Source organism: Camponotus floridanus, unplaced genomic scaffold (assembly GCF_003227725.1).
Source record: "Camponotus floridanus strain SB8 unplaced genomic scaffold, Cflo_v7.5 scaffold539, whole genome shotgun sequence".
Taxonomy (NCBI): Eukaryota; Metazoa; Arthropoda; class Insecta; order Hymenoptera; family Formicidae; genus Camponotus; species Camponotus floridanus.
In genome coordinates, this window is record NW_020229702.1 from 165 (window position 1) to 19,319 (window position 19,155).

At 33.2% G+C, this 19,155-nt stretch overlaps 1 protein-coding gene and 1 long non-coding RNA gene across 2 annotated transcripts; one reads left to right on the forward strand and one right to left on the reverse strand.

The window, feature by feature from the left end:
* The first annotated feature begins 5,828 nt into the window (after positions 1-5,828).
* LOC112639267 lies at positions 5,829-7,739 on the forward strand. The gene has a single exon (XM_025412625.1). It carries the CDS (start codon positions 5,829-5,831, stop codon positions 7,737-7,739), a length of 1,911 nt encoding a protein of 636 aa, XP_025268410.1.
* Positions 7,740-9,763: 2,024 nt separating this feature from the next.
* LOC112639269 lies at positions 9,764-15,663 on the reverse strand. Its single transcript, XR_003123404.1, has 6 exons — positions 15,641-15,663; positions 12,054-12,168; positions 11,801-11,884; positions 11,326-11,362; positions 10,024-10,123; positions 9,764-9,840 (listed from the first exon to the last, which is right to left on the reverse strand). It is a non-coding gene; the product is annotated as an uncharacterized LOC112639269 (long non-coding RNA).
* Between the last annotated feature and the right edge of the window lie 3,492 nt (positions 15,664-19,155).

The following is a 19,155-nucleotide window of genomic DNA, read 5'->3' on the forward strand; positions in this document are numbered from 1 at the left end:
ATGAAGTATACTCCGCAGGAATATACGGACATGATTGTGGCATACGGGCTAGCGGGAGAAAATACTCATCGCGCGGCCGCAATTTACATGGAATCATTTCTCGGGCGTGCACGAAAACCAAGTGGCCGTACAATTTTACATGTTGTGCAATAATTATGTGAAAACTGAGTGTCGTGCATAATATCGGATAACCGTCCAGCAGTGCATCATCGTGTACGAGATGAAGAAAGGATTCTTGAAGAATTTTATCAATCGTATCACATTATCAACGTGTGCAATAACATTTTATCGAGGGATTTTCAATCAACGAATCAATTTTTGTAAAGGTACTGTCCATTAATTTTTTACATTTTACGATATATTCAGGTATAGTAATGGCATTTTCAATAATTTTTAAATTGAGAGTGGAATAGGCCTATGGGGGAAACCACTATAAAAAAGCGCACCATGCTGTCTACCTCAAGGTGGTGTGGAAATGATAGCGCATCATTTTCTCGCCACGAAAAGGGGGGAACGAGTCATTTTTCGGCGCGGTATTGCGATATATCGCAAAACCACCATCATGTCTCGGAGAGCGACCCCGCCCACCGCTTCGCCGCGCTCGTAGTATCGGATTACGGTGGGACGACTCTCGTCGCCGCGCGCTTTTACTCACGCAGATTGGCCGATCTTTTTTATTTAATATTTCGTTAATTATTGCGACAATTCCAAAAACAATACAGGTCATTCCTTAATTCCTTAATTCCGATCCAATCTACTTATTTTATTTCATTAAGGTCGAAAATCGACGGACACCCTGTATATATATATATATATATATATATATATATATATATACATTTTTTTTTATTTATGGACTTCTCAGTTAATTAATTTAAACACGAGATTTTCTCAATAAATGTGATGGAGAATAGTAAATGGAGAATAGTGGTTTTTAAATTACAAATTTATTTAAATTAAACTTTTCGAGAATCAAGCTGTAGGCGCATACGGATAGTATAAAATTTTAATATCTATTTAATTTCAAATATATTTTTCTAGAGATAAAAAGGGATAGATGCATTTATAATTAATAATTTAAAAATGTAAATATAAAATAATTTGCAGATTATATTATTTATAAAGCCATTTATTAACGATTTTTTATCAAACGCACATTATGAAATTTATATATATGGGGAATTCTTTTTTTAAATCAGCCACCTCCCTGCCCATTTCAGTTTTGGGGAAAAAAATTTTTTTAGCACACGAAAAAATTTGTCAAGAAGTCTAGTTTTTAATGCCGTTAGGTGTTTAAAAAAAAAAAAATTTTCTAACCTCAAAAAACTGTCTAAAGTGAGGCATCTCGCAAAAATGCTATTTTTTAGTCAAAAATGATCGAAAAAATTATAATTCATCAATAATTTTGACCAAATTACTCATTAAAAGTATTTTGAGGGTCGCTGAACAAGAATCCGATGTCAGATTTCAAATTCAAGATGGCGGATCCAAGATGGCGGACAGTATTTTTTCTTACTGTTGACCGATTTTTACTAAATTCTGTATATTGGGGTTTTTGGGATCGCTGATTACGATTCCGAATTCGAATTTTCAAATTCAAGGTGTCTGATCCAAGATGGCGGACCTTAATTTCAAATTCCAGATTGCGGATCCAAAATAGTGGACGGATATTTTCTTATTATTGGCTGATTTCTACAAAATTTTGTAAACGGAAGTTTTTGAGGTCTCTGATAACGAATTGAGCTCAGATTCCAAATTCAAGATGGCGGATCCAAGACGGCGGACATTACTTTTTAAAAACAGACATTTATGTCCACCATCTTGGGTCCGCCATCTTGAATTTTGTAAATCAGACCTTCAATTCGTAATCAGTGACCTCAAAACCCCCCATGTACCATATTGATGAAAATCGGATGACTTTCAAAATTTTCATTTGCAATCTTGGATCCGCCGTCTTGAATTTATGAACTCTGACCTCGGGTTCGTGATAGCAATTCATAAAAACCCTTTGGTACTAAATTTTATCACCATTGATTAGGATTAATTGCATTTATAAGAAATATAAAAAAAATTGCGATAGTTTACGTTCGTCCTCTAGGTGGCGCATGGCTTATTTAGCTCACCCCAAAGACAAATACAATAAAAGGATATAAGTATACGAGGCAAAATTTCCGAGCCAAACTTGGCTTTTACTGAGATTTTGCTTAAGTATTAGGTACCCACCAACATCAGTACGTTCTGAATAACAGTCCTTTTTAGGATAGTTATTGAGATTTTTTTTTCAGGTTCAATAACAAAATTGGTGGTTATATTCAACAGTCTTTTTTAGGATAGTGATCAATTTTCCACCAATTTCTGTGGCCCTTTATTCTCAAATCAGTAGCGACAGTCCTTTCAGGATAGTTGTTTTTTTTTAGATATTGGGCGCTATTTCTTCGGATATTTATTAATATATTGATCAAGATGTGCGATAAGTTGAAAATAGACAGATGCGTGGATTTGTTTAGGAAACCCGGTGAAAAGGGTCATTATGGAAAAGATCTCCGTAGGGTTTCTGATGGTCTAATAAAACAATTCCCTAATTTACATCCCGACTCTGAATTTGTGTGGCTTGTCGAAAAAAGGCTTCTAATTTAAATTTAAATGAAAAGGTTGAATCTATTCAAGCCAATACAAGTGTTTCTGATGATTCGTATAATGATGATTCTCGTATATCCAATGATGAAGAAAACCTTGATTCTAGAGCTTCACTGCAATCAGAAGTTCGATCCCAAAGAGAAATTGATCTAGAGGAAATGCTAGATGGGCTTAAAACTAAATTTTCAAGTTTGGACAGGAACGATCCTCTAAGAGTCAGGATTCTTACTATTGCTCCAAGTTCATGGAGCACGAGAAAGCTTGCTAAGGAGTTTAATGCTTCAAGATATTTGGTTGAAAAGTCTAAAAGGCTGAAGTCGATGAATGGGGTTTTAAGTGAAACTGTTGCGAAAGCGCGTCGTAGTTTTTCCCAGGAAACTGTGAAAAGTATTGAAGAATTTTACAATAACGATATGTACAGTCGAATCATGCCATCAAAGAAAGACGTTGTTTCCGTAAAAAATAAAGATGGCACAAGAGAAGAAAAACATAAACGTCTATTATTATTGAATATGAAAGAACTCTATTCTTGTTTTAAAGAGACTCACCCGAAAATCCAAATTTCTTTTAGTAAATTTGCATTTCTAAGACCAAAATATTGTATTCTTCCCGGAGCATCTGGAACGCATTCGGTATGCGTATGTACTATCCATCAAAATATGAAACTTATGTTAGATGCAATAAACCTGAAGCAATTGACTGAAAATGCAAGTACTCTTCTTTCTAATTATAAAGATTGCATAAAAAAAATGGTTTGTTCTAATCCAACTTCCGAATGTTACATCGACAAGTGTAATAAATGTCCAGGAACTGAGAAAATTATATCTCTAATACGTAAACAATTAGAAGATTCCTGTATTTCTGATATAAAATATTCATCGTGGACTGCAACTGATAGAGCAACATTAACCGAACAGACATCGAGTGTTGAAGATTATTTATTGGATCTAGACAATAAGCTAAATACTCTGAAAGTTCATTCTTACATTGCAAAGCAGCAGACTCAGTTTATAAATGAAAAAAAAGAAAATCTTAGCCCACATGAAGTATTTGTAATGTTTGATTTCTCAGAAAATTATGCTTACGTATGTCAGGATGCTTCCCAGGCTTTCCATTTCAACAATAACCAATGTACAGTGGCCCCTGTGATTTTCTATTACAAAGAAAATAATGAACTTAACCATCAGAGTATGGTTTTTTTGTCTGATAGCCTGAAACATGACACTGCCGCTGTATATGCTATTCAAACGCTACTGATACCAGAAATTAAAAAAAAAGGTTAAAAGAATTCAAAAAATTTTATTATTGTACTGATGGCGCTAAGCAACATTTTTAAAAATAAATTTCAAATAAACAATTTGATTAATCATAAAAAAGATTTTAATATTGAAGCAGAATGGCATTACACAGCAACTGCACATGGAAAAAGCATTGCCTACAAGGCAAGCCTTACGGCAAAACCATCTGAAGCAATATTAACTCCCCTAGCACTATTCAATTGGGCCAAAAAAACATTTCGATAACATATCTATTTTCTACTTTGATAAAGTATTTCATGACAAAGTGAGGCGAAAATTGAATCAAAGATATCTTAATTGCGAGAGTGTTCCTGAGATTTCGAAAAACCACGGTTTTATTAGTACAGAAAAATGGAATTGTTTTGATTAAAAAATTTTCTAATGATACGGAAAAAAATGCAAATCACTGGTCACCACAATCAAAGAAGTAATTCATTGTAAAGTTTTATTAAAATTTAAAAAGACAAAAACAATCACACTACAGACAGATGGACAGAAAGACGAAATTGACATAGATAAGCCACACCTTACAGACAGACGGACAGACAGACGGAATTGACATAGATGAAGACAGACTCGTGTCGGGTTTACTAGTCCCGAGCGCCTCCCCAGGTGGTGGATAGGAGAAAACCTTAACAAGTAAGGTACTGGGAAATGAGACCCCCAGGTCGAACCAAAATTATCAAGATGTAGAGATCTAAGAATAATCGATATTCCAATAATCGATCTACAATTAAAAAGGAGGGGTATCAATAAGGCCGTTTTTTGGCCCACATCAGAATCACTCCAAAGTGTGGTATTTTCTTCCTGCCGATGTAGCTCACAACCTCCTAGAACCGTTTGCTGTCCGAGCAATTAGAGGCTGAGAATGGGCAACTTGAAATCTCAAAAATCAATGGAGTCTTTCACATGGTTGTAGTGCCGGTCTCATTTCAGTATGCTATTGTTGAGCTTTCATCACTATATTTTCTCAAAAACTACTAGAGTATGCGCTGCTTTAAATACGAAAGAAAGCTCATCTGACCTTCATGCATTCAAGATAAAATCAAGCCTGATATTTTGAACGGATTGCCATATTACTCAACAATCATACAATAGCATCCCTTGCGATGAATCAGACGATACTACTGTAAGCCCAAACTTGATTTTAAGGAATTAGATTATTTTGCGAATGCAATGTATATTCGAAATCACATATTACGAAAAAATATTTGAATTCCAAACCTCAGTGAGGAGATGTAAAGAATATTTTCCGGAACGGACTTCTTTTTCATGGAATGCAATGCTCAGCTTCGCGAAGCATTTATTAAGATTGGTATCTTCATTCAGATTATTGTGTTCTGCTGCATAGTATGTACGACAAATAATCAATTGTTCCATTATAATTAACAATTCATGTATTTCCAAAACGAGAATAGTACTATGCACTATCCACATTTTCAGTAGCTTTGTTCTCTTGTTTTTCTTCCCGTCATTCGTTTGTCTTCACGAAATCAGGACCCAACGCATTAGTTCTTCACCTCATTCAATCAACGGTTTCTCATCAACGATAAAAACAATCTTAGAGCACAAATAGTATTGTGCACTCTTCATCTGACCAGTAGCTTAGTTGTTCTATCTCCTTCCTGGCATTTGTTCCTCTCAACAGATTTAACAATCGACTTGGATACACAGTTGTTTTTAATGCGTTTTTGAACTGGAAGCATTGTATGTGTCACCGCATTATTTTCATCGCACTTATGCTTAAATGAATCGTCTTTATCAAGGATCAGCGCACTTTCAGAGCATAAACTGTGTGCGCTAATCTTCAGTAGCTTAGTTTCTCGTTTTCATTACTTTTCATTGCTTATTTTTTTGTCACTATTACGTTAATATCCATTATCCGATTGCATTATGAGCAATCGTACAAGCAGCGTTTCACGTACTATCAGTACTGAATCTGTTGCTACAAATGATACTCCTCAGCGCTCCAACATCTCAGAATCAAGCAACATTCCTTCCTCAGTGAAGATAAGAGTCAACATCCAGGGCTGCACAGCATCCGGGACGAGATGCATCGTATGTAAGAAGGCTAAGAAACTGACTCGTATATCTCCTATGGCGAGAACACAAATATTCATAGACAGAGGTATATTCATTCCGCCAAATGCTCGATGTTGTATGAGACACTTGGAAAATGATTTTTTCAGTAAAACAGCAACAGATGATATCGAAGTAAAGTCAAACTATTCGATTCTAGACGATAAAACTCTTTGTGGGTTGTTACAAAACTTACGTTCAGTTGCTTTTCGGAAAGGACTTAATTTTGATTGTCCACCTGCTCTTACTGATGACGATTATTATAATCTGACCGGGTTGAAGAAAGATCAATTCAACTCCGTTCTTGCTTCAATCTCTGGTTATATTAGATCTACATCTGGACGTTCTCCTCGGACTTGTCTTGCCTTGCTTTTAATGAAACTATGTACTGGTCTTTCCCTTTCAGTTTTGTCTACCTTATTCGCTCTTCAAAAGAGGAGAGTAGGTAGGGCGATAGCTGCAGCTCATACTGCTCTCCTTTCAATGTTTGTCCCGAACTTTTTGGGAACAAATCATATCTCTCGAGAAGATTTTATCACAAAGCATACGAGAACCATGGCTAAAACGCTCTTCGCAGGTGGAGAGGATGTCTGTATCCTTGTAGCCGATGGTACGTATATGTATATAGAGAAAAGTTCTAATTACAAGTTCCAGAGACGAACTTTTTCATTCCACAAAGGACGTTCACTAGTAAAACCCATGATTCTTGTAAGTTCAACAAGATACATCTTAGAAGTTTTTGGACCTTACTTCGCGGATGGTAAAAATAATGATGCAAGCATTTTGACCAGCATAATGCGATCTGACGCGAGCAGGCTCCGATCTTGGTTGCAACCTAACGATGTTTTCGTGGTGGATCGTGGTTTCAGAGATTGCCTCGAGATGTTGGAAGATCTAGGTCTCATAACTAAAATGCCCCATTTCCTCCGAGAAGGTTCGCAACATACTACATCTGAGGCCAATGAATCACGCCTCGTGACTAAAATACGCTGGGTGATAGAGGCGGTTAACGGTCTCCTTAAGAAGTGGAAAGCATTAGATCATGTATTCCCAAATTCTCAGATACCGTATGTGGGAGATTACGTGCGCATTGTATCCGCTCTTTGCAATGCTTTCAGATCACCGAGAATCAGTGACGATCCAAATGATACAATTATTGCTGAGCGTATGTTGCGTCTATCGCAAATGCCGAACCTCCTCCAGGAAAGAGTTGAAAGAGAAGGTTGGTCCAGGAAAAGAGTGATGTGGCAACCCGTAATTGCGGATTCAATCCCTGATTTCCCTCAATTGACCTTACACGAGTTGATTCATCTGACCATTGGCTCATATCAATTGAAACAAGCGCAATCTTATGCAGAGGAGCACACAGCTGGAGATGGGATGTATCAACTGTTCGTCCATAGGCAAGAGAGAAATATCTTACGTCTCCAGATACAATCGCGCCACACATCATCGAAGGTGTATAACTTGTGGATTGAATATAGTCAAGGAATCAATCCCATCATTTCCTGGTACTGCCAATGCAAGGTCGGTGCTAGAACCGTTGGTTGTTGTGCACATGTCGCATCCGTCCTTTGGTATTTGGGGTATTTAAGACACTCTGAAAGACTTCAAAAACGACCATCACAATCCTACGCACAATACATCCAAGATGTAGCTAAGAACATTTCAGACTGGTCTGACAATAAGTCAGGTGAAGATGGTCATCAATCTAATGACGAATAATCTTCTAATTGAAGATTTTCCGGCGCCTACTCCCAATTCCTCAATCATTGACTGTTCACTTTCTCATTGTGAATTCAGAGAATATTGTAAACCCTATTGATTTTTGAGATTTCAAGCCTTTTTTGCCGATTTTGCCCATTCTCAGCCTCTAATTGCTCGGACAGCAAACGGTTCTAGGAGGTTGTGAGCTACATCGGCAGGAAGAAAATATCACACTTTGGAGTGATTCTGACGTGGGCGAAAAAACGGCCTTATTGACACCCCTCCTTTTTAGTAACAATTTTTTCAGTAACAAACTTGATAAACAATTGGAAAAATCTTGACAGAATCAATCAAAATAATTAAAATAAATAATATACGATATAAAATCCTCAATACGCGATGATCAAATCAATATAATATATTCATATGAAGAATGAACTCAATATTTAAGCGAGTAATAAAATAATTGAATAAGGAAAATTCTATAGATTAAATTAGCCTTACCAAAATATCAAATAAAATACCCCTCATAACCATACATAATGTAGCCAGTCATTATGATCAACGCTGCTTAACTCCAAAATATTGTATCTGAAAAATTTAATAAAGGTATAATACCCGCGCACAATTATAAAAACTATAATAGACAATGATAAAATGAATTTACAAACGATTAACAAATAAATAAAATGGAAAATTGACAATAATATATCAAGTAAATAAGCATAATCGATAGAACAATAAATTTATACACATACTAAATAATTATAATGGAACTTTACGTTAAAACTAATCATAAATACAAAAGGGTAAATATGAAATTATAAAATAACAATCAAAACTCAACTATTAATAAAAAAGCAAAGTCGCTAAATAAATTAAACTGTTCAATTAAATCAAATTCAGTCTCATAAAAGGCCTGAGTTTACCCTAAACAGGTAAACCCAGTATTTTGAGTAAATAAAATAGAATTCAGTAAGACAAAACTCATTAAATCAAATTTTAACAAGATAAAAATCAATATTTTAGAGCTCATGAATTAAGCAGCAAACGAAATTATTATTTAAACATCAAAAACCCTTGACAGAAAAAAATTCACACATTAATATTTAAAACCTGAAAATTCATATCTCTTCACGACCTGACCACAAAACTTAATCAATATGATTTTCAAATATAAAACACGCTGTAGTAACAATCCTAACTAAAAAACGTAACATTAATAATCAATTAACCAAGTATAAGAATCATAACTTCGACATCTCTTACAATAGAGTTATTAAAGTATATAATCATGACAGCATTACCGAGTAGTTCAACGCCCTATATAACAAATCCATCGAGATAAATACATACTGCTCAAGTTCCTGGATATATTCTCAGAGCAACATTCCCAATCCACAGAATGTATAGATAGACAGTGATAATCAAATTAACCAAGTATAAGTATTATAATTTCGACATCTCTTACAATAGAATTATTAAAAGTATATAATCATGACACCATTACCGAGTAGTTCAACGCCCTATATAACAAATCCATCGAGATAAGTACATGTCTAAATTTTACTACTCGAGCTCCCGAATATGTTTCTGGAATAACAATTCCAACCCATCGGATATATAAATGTACGCCTTTGCGATGATAATGCCTTATAATGCCTATTCTCTCACTGACCGTCAATATACTGCCCTCAGTCTATTCTGGAAATCATAAAGACAAATAAGTAATAGCTCCACACTAAATAATATACATGTAAAAATTCAATACATGATACCAATAATCAAAATACAAAATAAAATCGCACGAATAATAGACAAAATCTCCTTCTGAGTAATATTAATAAAATCAAAACTACCGATATTCGACTTAATATCGTCAAAAGAAAAAGATAACAAATACAGGAGTAACGAAATATTAATTTCATAACAATTAAAATATTTCACAATAATATAACTTAAGTCCAAACGAATAATTATATGAGATACGTAATGATTTCTATTATTTAATCAATAATAAAGATTCTAATACTATCCGTAAATCATATATGAAGAGCCTCATAATACGTCCATGGGTGCTCCATCGTTTTTCCCATACGCGTACGCGACTCTATAAGACCTGTAAAAATAAAATTATAAATAAAAAATATACCACATAAAATAACGACAAAATTTAATAATCGATAAAGTCATTAAAATCTTATATTTTTAGCGCTAACCATTCACAATGATTAAAATCAAGCGACTCAAATACATAAAATAATAATAATAATAAATTTACATAAGTTTTAATAGAACCTACCTTTAAAAATAATAACATTTTTATATACCCTCAACCATCGACACCACAGTGCTAACCATCCAGAATTGTTTAATCCCTCTGCCGAGACCCTATTTGGCACCTGAAAATAAATAAAAATGAATATACGATCTTAGATCATAATTTAATAAAAATATTAATAATTAAAAATTTTAAGAATAAAATTTTGATAATAAAATTCTAGCATCAGACTCTACAAATAACTCAATAAGAATAATCAGAATATATATATATACAGGGTTGGGCAAAAGTCCGGAAACGGTCAAATATCTCGAAAAGGATCAACTATAGCGAAAAATTGTAAATAGCAAAGTTGTAGGGCTTAAAAAAATGTACCTAATGATGACTAAAAATTTTACTTTGAGTGGAGGACGAAGATCATATAAGAGTCAAATTGAATTTTTTAAATGGAACCCCCTATTTTTCATTACATATTCTTGTAGCTTATCTCGAGAGCTTTCCAAAACACTATAATTAAGTACCTTTTTATTAAGTACTTTTTGAGTTATAAGGCTTGAAATAATTTCTTAATTTTACATAAACCATAAAATATCTAGTAAACCATTCATTTTTCGATTATCTTACCTTGATACTTTTATGTACAAAATAATGAGAGGAATCAATTGGTGTAAAGAAAACACATAGTTGTTGCATGGAATTGTTAATTGCAAATTACATATTTTTTCTTAGAAACAACTATGTGTTTTCTTTACACCAATTGATTCCTCTCATTATTTTGTACATAAAAGTATCAAGGTAAGATAATCGAAAAATGAATGGTTTACTAGATATTTTATGGTTTATGTAAAATTAAGAAATTATTTCAAGCCTTATAACTCAAAAAGTACTTAATAAAAAGGTACTTAATTATAGTGTTTTGGAAAGCTCTCGAGATAAGCTACAAGAATATGTAATGAAAAATAGGGGGTTCCATTTAAAAAATTCAATTTGACTTTTATATGATCTTCGTCCTCCACTCAAAGTAAAATTTTTAGTCATCATTAGGTACATTTTTTTAAGCCCTACAACTTTGCTATTTACAATTTTTCGCTATAGTTGATCCTTTTCGAGATATTTGACCGTTTCCGGACTTTTGCCCAACCCTGTATATATATATATATATATATATATATATATATATATATACATACATATAGAAATAAATGAATAATAAATAAAATATTCACTCGTAATAAGTCAATAAAGAAATTCAACCCAATACTAAAAGCCGGTGACAAAAATAATAATTTAAACTGATATTACCTAAAAATCGAATAAGAATACCTTATATGACGAAGTCATGTGACCCCCTCTTGGATATCTGAAAATTTAATGTAAATAATATATGGTCATAAGAATAATAATTTATAGCAGAGAGCCGTTAATATTTCATAAAATTGCAAAATAATAAGTATAATGTAATAGACGATATATATATACTTAAGGTATATATACACATGAGCCCAGTGAAAAGAAAGAAAAATAATTAATTAACATAAATGGATCAAGATAACTAAAAATTTAGATTAAAATAACTTAAAAATTAGAATAAAATCAATGGATGCCATCAAAAACCCCCCCACGAACATTTACGATCATGCTCTCTTATACATGAATACATATACTAAGCCTTTATAAAATATTAACATTTCATATTATAAAACTTCACGTATAATAATTCTCCTTTTTCAAACACTCTAATGACGAAAATTCATAATACCAAACCCTACAAATATATTTAAGTCAAAACATTACTTACCAGCAAGTTTTCATATGACGAAATTATATGGACGCCCTATATTCGTGTTCCTATTCAACAGGTGTTCCCGGGCCATAGCATCACCTGAATTAATAAAATAATGGTATTAGGAACAAACATTCATAGCTACCACAATCATAAAATGCACATGAACAATTATAAAATACATGTAAATTTGCATATGAGCACTCTTCATCAAGAAAAACGAAATACGAAAACACGAGAGAAACAGTGAATTAGTACGTATACTTACAAATAATTGCACGTAGAATATTATGCGTGTGCACTCGAAGAGTCGAACAAGCGTGCAAGGCCAAGTCCAGCACGTTGCGTTATCTCCACTGGAATTTTCAACATCCTCGCCTGATCTAAAGGCAGAAGGAAGTTCTAAATTCACGCTCGCATGAGTGCGTACTAAATTAATACATCGACTTTTCTTTTATAATTAAGCATTAATGAAATATTCTCCACTAATATTATACTATTAGTAGACATCATATATATATATATACAGGGTCTACCAAAAGTGTGGAAACCCCTAAATATCTCGGAAAATATACGTTTTACAGAAAAGTGTTTCCAACAAAAGTTGTAGGGTTTAAGAAGATCTATATACTGATTCTATCAGTTTGACCTTGGATGGCGTCGTCAAGGTCAGGTCAAGGTCACATTGACTTTTTTAAATGACACTCCCTACATTTTATTGCATATTCTTATAGCTTAATTCAAGAGCTTTCCAAAACACTATAATAATGTTCATTTTTATTAAGTACTTTGCGAGTTATGAGGGTTGAATGATAGAGTAGCGCCGGTATTAACATTATCCAAGGTGTACTACATGGAGGTTACTCGCTCGGATTTGCATCTGTTGTGTGTGTGATCCAGCTAACTAAGGCAAGATCGGTCGTGGATCCAGTCAGCAAAAGCAAAGACCCAACCAAATTACAATCGAGCATTTAAAGACCTGAAAGCAATCGACATAGTAAACAGTAAATAAATTTGTGGATGCTCATTTATCATAATAATTGTTCGAAATGTGTGCGTGTGCGTGCGTGCGGTGCGTGTATACAGAGATCAGGTTAGGTTGCACCAAACGATTGCAAATGTGTTTCAATGTGTTAAAGTAAATGCTGAAAGTGGCTGCCATTTACTTCCTGACAATATGCTAATCTTTGGTAGAATGTAGAAATGACTTTACGATTCGTTTCAAAAGGTATCAAAGCCATTTCATCCCTTATTCGCTGTATCAATTCGTGAATGGTTTTAGGTTTTGTTCTGTAAACCTTACTCTTCAGATATCCCCATAGATAATAATCAAGAGGAGTTAGATCTGGTGACCGAGGTGGCCAATCCTCTCCTCCCTCATTTCCGTTCCTTCTTCCTATCCACCGTAGCGGAAAAGTCTCATTTAAAATACGACGTGGTCCTGCACCAAAATGAGCAGGAGCTCCATCATGCTGAAACCATATTTCTTGGAAATTATTTGGAAAAGTATTCTGTATGGCTGGAATTATTTGATCAACAAGTAATCTCTCATACCTTTGAGCGTTCAAATATTCTTCAAAAAAAAACGGCCCTATTAAATAGCCATCTATTATTCCGCACCATACATTTATTTTTTGTGGATGTTGTGTGTGAGTTTCCCGCACCCAATTCGGATTCTCATCTGACCAGAAACGAAAATTTTGATTATTAACTTCTCCCGTTAAGGTAAAAGTTGCCTCGTCTGTGAAAACAATTTGATAAGGGAAGATGGGCCGGACATCTATTAGTGCCATCATTCTTTCACAGAAATGTATACGACGCTCCTCATCTCCGTTTTGCAATTCTTGAACGTATTGCAATTTATATGGATGGAACTTGTTCTTCTTTAAAATTCTCCAAACCGACATGGGAGCAATATCGTGAGTTTGAGCGACTCTCTGAACACTAGAATTGGGATCTTCAATAAATGTCTGCAGAACATCAAGTTGTTTTTCTTCGTTGGTTGCAGACAATGGTCTTCCTGACTTAGAGCGATTTCTTACGCTACCAGTTTGTCTAAAACGTTCTATTGTTTTTAACACAGTGGACTTATTAATTCGACGGTTCGGATACGTGTCATTAAATAATCGAACGACATCAGAGAACGATCTTTCGTTATCACCCCATCCACGCATCATGAGGATAGTGATTCTTTCACGTTCCGACAAGTCGCCAGCCATTTTTAAAACGTTTAATTTTAATTAATCGTACGTTGTATTTGGACGATAACAATTAATTTCTGCTTGCTCAAAGCTGAAGTTAGAAGGTGCTCGTTCTTTGATAGCTTTATACATTCTTAGTTGAATTTTAAATGCGAGTTAGACTGCATGTAGTGCGTCACATAGCGGTAAATGAAGGAACTAACGAGACGTTTCATACACGTTTTATGGAGCAATTTTTTGGCAATTTGACTTCAGCGAAATATGAGGATATGTTGAGGAATCGATCTTGCCTTAGTTAGCTGGATCACACACACAACAGATGCAAATCCGAGCGAGTAACCTCCATGTAGTACACCTTGGATAATGTTAATACCGGCGCTACTCTATCATTCAACCCTCATAACTCGCAAAGTACTTAATAAAAATGAACATTATTATAGTGTTTTGGAAAGCTCTTGAATTAAGCTATAAGAATATGCAATCAAATGTAGGGGGTGTCATTTAAAAAAGTCAATGTGACCTTGACCTGACCTTGACGACGCCATCCAAGGTCAAACTGATAGAATCAGTATATAGATCTTCTTAAACCCTACAACTTTTGTTGGAAACACTTTTCTGTAAAACGTATATTTTCCGAGATATTTAGGGGTTTCCACACTTTTGGTAGACCCTGTATATATATGCATATACATGACTATATGAACAAAATGCATGTATACATATGCATATATATTTTATAATAAAATTCAATAAAATCAAAGTAGAAATACAATAAATAACCGCCGCGATGAAAATTGACATATGTTAGCACACGAAAATACATATATATATATATATATATATATATATATATATATATATATTATGAATTTTAACAAATAATTAATAATATTAATAACCCCATTTTATATAATCAATAATTATTGACTTTATCCGATAATTATTAAATATAACTCACAAGGGAACACCGCGAACCCGAACTCTTCGATTTGAATCAAACTTTGAGAATATGTAGAGGTACTTAATACATGAATAACGATATAAAAAGTTCGTGCCCGTTTTCACTTTAAAGGTATAATTTTCGACCTCAAGGGTAAAAGGGCGCTTACACTTTTTTGCGTATACCTCTTAAAATACAAGAGATACAAAAAAATGTTTGAAATAAAAGTTTAACGGCAAGTTAATTGTTACAAAGTGGCATAAACAGAAATAAAAAAAAAGTTTTGTTTATTGAAAAAAAAAATTTTTTGTTGTTGTTTAAAAATATTTCTTGTATTTTTGTAATAATGGAAGAAAGAGAGTATTTTTCTGAATTCAACCATATATATGTTTTTTATAATACACTTTCATAATGCATTTTCGACATGTAAATGCATTATGAAACAGTGTATCATCAAGAATCATCTAGAAGGAAGTTCAAAGTGATAATAAATATAGTGTACGTTGATAACTGATTTGGTAACTGCAGTATTGCTTACGAAGTTGTTTTTAATCTTTAATATTTTTATTAAGATTAATATTTTTATTAATTTTATTTTATATTTTCTTCTATATTTTCCTCTAAAATTTCTTTATAAATACTGTCTGGCCTTAATTTTAATATTAATCAGTGAAGAGCTATTGGAAGTATTGTCAATTTAATAATTCTACAAACCGTTAGTTTCGTAAGTTTCGTTTCTTTTATATTACGTATATAAATTTTCTTATTTTCATATAATTTTTTTCATCCCATCATTTCATTCTTTTTGGAATAAGAAACTGTTATACTTTATCGGAATTTTTAAATAACTTTATTTATATATCAGGTTCCGTTTTACGAGATCTTCAGAGGATCTTTACGAGACTACTTTGAGATTCTTCCTTCCTTTTAAATCTGTCGGAAGCGCTCGAATTCAAAGATCCAGTAGCGTGAAATTTCCAAGGGATGACAGATTTTAAAACTCGGCGGTAGAGAGTGATTCTCAATAAAATCTCGTAGAACTTTCCAATTAACTCTACGTATATTGTATAAAATATAAGTGTATCGGTAGATACAATCAAGTCAGAGAATAATGCAGTGAACAATCAGCGAAAATCAGAGTTCGTCTTAACTATAGGCCGGAGAAAAATCTACTGGTCCTCCGTGACCATGGCCGATAGGCGCTGGTCCTCCTTGGTACGAGTCAGTGGGGACTTAGATAAGGCGAATTTCATCATCTCCTTTGTCCATTCGAATATCGATCTGCCATTCTTGGTATGCAGATGTTATGTTTAGCTGATTAGCGAGAGCGAGTCGCCGAGTGAAAATTACATAGATGAACCTTACAATTTATTACAGATTTACTTTCTTCTTCCAACGCTGGCTATGTACAATTTTGAATGTTTTTGTTCTTATTACCTAGACCTGATATTACTTAAGTGGAATAATTAACCAAAAATTTACAAATTATGTCATAATGAGAAATGGATTACTAGTAAAGGTCGTTATCTGTGATTATGATTTACATTCCATGATAGATAAACGCCAACTGAATCCCGAAGGCGTTTTAAAATCGCTCCTTTGTACAATGCATTATTCGTAGACGAATTTATAATTCTTTTATATCTTCATAATTTTAATACTATAACTCTAATGAATTTGGTTAAAATAGTTATTAAAAGTAACTAAGTAATTAGAATATGAGTAAGATTAATTAAAGATAAATGCAATTATAACGTTAATACTAATAAAAATAATATCTCCTTCAATCTTGCTCTTTCGTAATTAGATAGAATTGAACAAATTCCAACAGGGTAAAGAAGGAATTTGTTTGTATGATAAAAAGAGAAAATTTATTGGTCGGAACGTCACAAAAGTATACTATCCGTACCGATCAATTCATTCCAATTACAGTCGGTAATTTCTCGCATGATAAAAAAATTATACATCTCTCATCGTCACGAGAACACAGCGCCTTTTTCGTCAAACGTGCGAACCGTACAAGAAAAATATGTGAAAAATGCAGCCACGACGGTGACGGTGACGTTTCTTAATCAAAAAGTTTCACATTGAGATTTTGCATCGTTATATTTTTGCTTATAGAGCACATAGAGCAAAAATAAAGACACTTTCCTTATATAAATCGAACCCAAGCAATTGATTAAATGTAATAAGAATTTAATCGATTCAGCGGTTATTGAGAACCGATAATATGCATTACTCGCAACTTAGCCTTTCGCGTAAAGATACACGGTGTGTCTTGCGCCTGAGTGATGATGACTCGACTTCTAGACACTACCGTGTCTCTTGATTATTATACATTTTCTGTCACTTTATGCGCATCATGTGTGAATCGGAAAGTACCTATAGATGTCAATTATTTGAATCGACCATGCATATCGCATGTAATACTTATCCAAATAATTGCTACCTATGTATCGATTAATTTATTGCAATTGCAATCATCCAGGTAGCAAGCACACGTCATTTTGATGTTTCAAATTAGTCATTCACTGATTATTCTTGACGTCACGAATTGATGTTTTTAAGACGTAAAAGTGACGATCTAATGTCACAGATTCCTGACATCATGACATGTACCGCATTTGACGTCTTTCTCTTAGCATAATAATATATTTAATAATGTTGTCGAATAAAGCACTCTCTAAAAGTGAATCAGTGTATTATCACTGAAAAACAGTAAATAATCACTGATTACAGTAATTATTATATAAGTATAGCGCTGTAAATCAGTAATATTTTATAGAAAGAATCAGTTAATAATTTTGACTATTTCAGTAATATCTCAGTAATATTCCTTTCATTATTGCCAGTAATATTAAACTTTTCAATTCATCTCTCTATTTCATAAATATAATATAATATATATAAAAATATAATATACAGGGTGGCCTATTTTAATTTTCCCAGCCAAATATTTCGGAAAATAATGAAAAATCAAAAAAATGTTTCAGACAAAAGTTGTATGGTTTCTAGGGGGACATAAGATGGTACCATTGGTTTGACTTTGAAGAGTTATTTGAAGGTCACATGAAGGTCATCTTCAATTTCTTAAATAAAACCTACATTTTCTCATTACATATTCTTGTAGCTTATCTCGAGAGCTTTCCAAAACACTATAATAAAATATTTTTTTATTGAGTACTTTTCGAGTTATGAGGCTTGAAATCATTTCTTAATTTAACATAAACCGTAATATATCTAGTAAAATATTCATTTTTCGATTATCTTGCTTTAATACTTTTATGTACAAAATAATGAGAGGAATCAATTGGTGTAAAGAAAACACATAGTTATTTTTAAGAAAAAATATGTAATTTGCAATTAACAATTACATATTTTTTCTAACATATTTTCTTACATATTTTTTCATCTAACACACACACACACACAACAGACAGACAGACAGACACACACACACACACTGTTGATAAACATAAAATAAAATCGCACTCTTTTATTCTCGACGTAATTTTTTATTTAAATATATCATTAATTTTTGTAGATAGTTATGACAACTATTTTACACAATTTTTTTTAATACAGCAATTTTTTATTAAAATAATTTTTTGTAAAATAGTTCTATACAATAATGTTTTACTACTGAGATGACTCGACTTCTTTTTTTTACCTTTTTCTGAAAAGGTAATTTTTTTAGGATATGCATTACTCGCAACTTAGCCATTCGCGTAAAGATACACGGTGTGTCTTGCGCCTGAGTGATAACTCGACTTCAAGACACTACCGTGTCTCTTGATAATAAAGATATAAATTCTAAATTAAGACAAAGGAGATCATAAGGACGTTATAACGGATACAAAAAATTGAACGCATGAATTAACGGTCAGTATAACGCTTGAAAACGCAATTTCTGAGAATATCAAACAAAAAAATTAATAAAAAAAAAATGATAAGAGACATGAAATGCTGTAACAGAACACAGCTCACCTCAATATCACAAATACGCTATAAAAGAAAAGGCGTCTGAGATTTTAAGCTCCCTCGATGAATCCATCCAAATAATAAAAATTAACAAATTAAAGATGTCCATAGGAAAGTCTTGATGGATTGCGTCGCTCTGTTTTGCGTTTCAACTGTTAATTATTTTTTCGTACGAACATCCTATGTCACAGTCCGAAAGCCTTCCTTTTCCAATTTGTATTATTACTATACGGACTGTTAACCCTCTT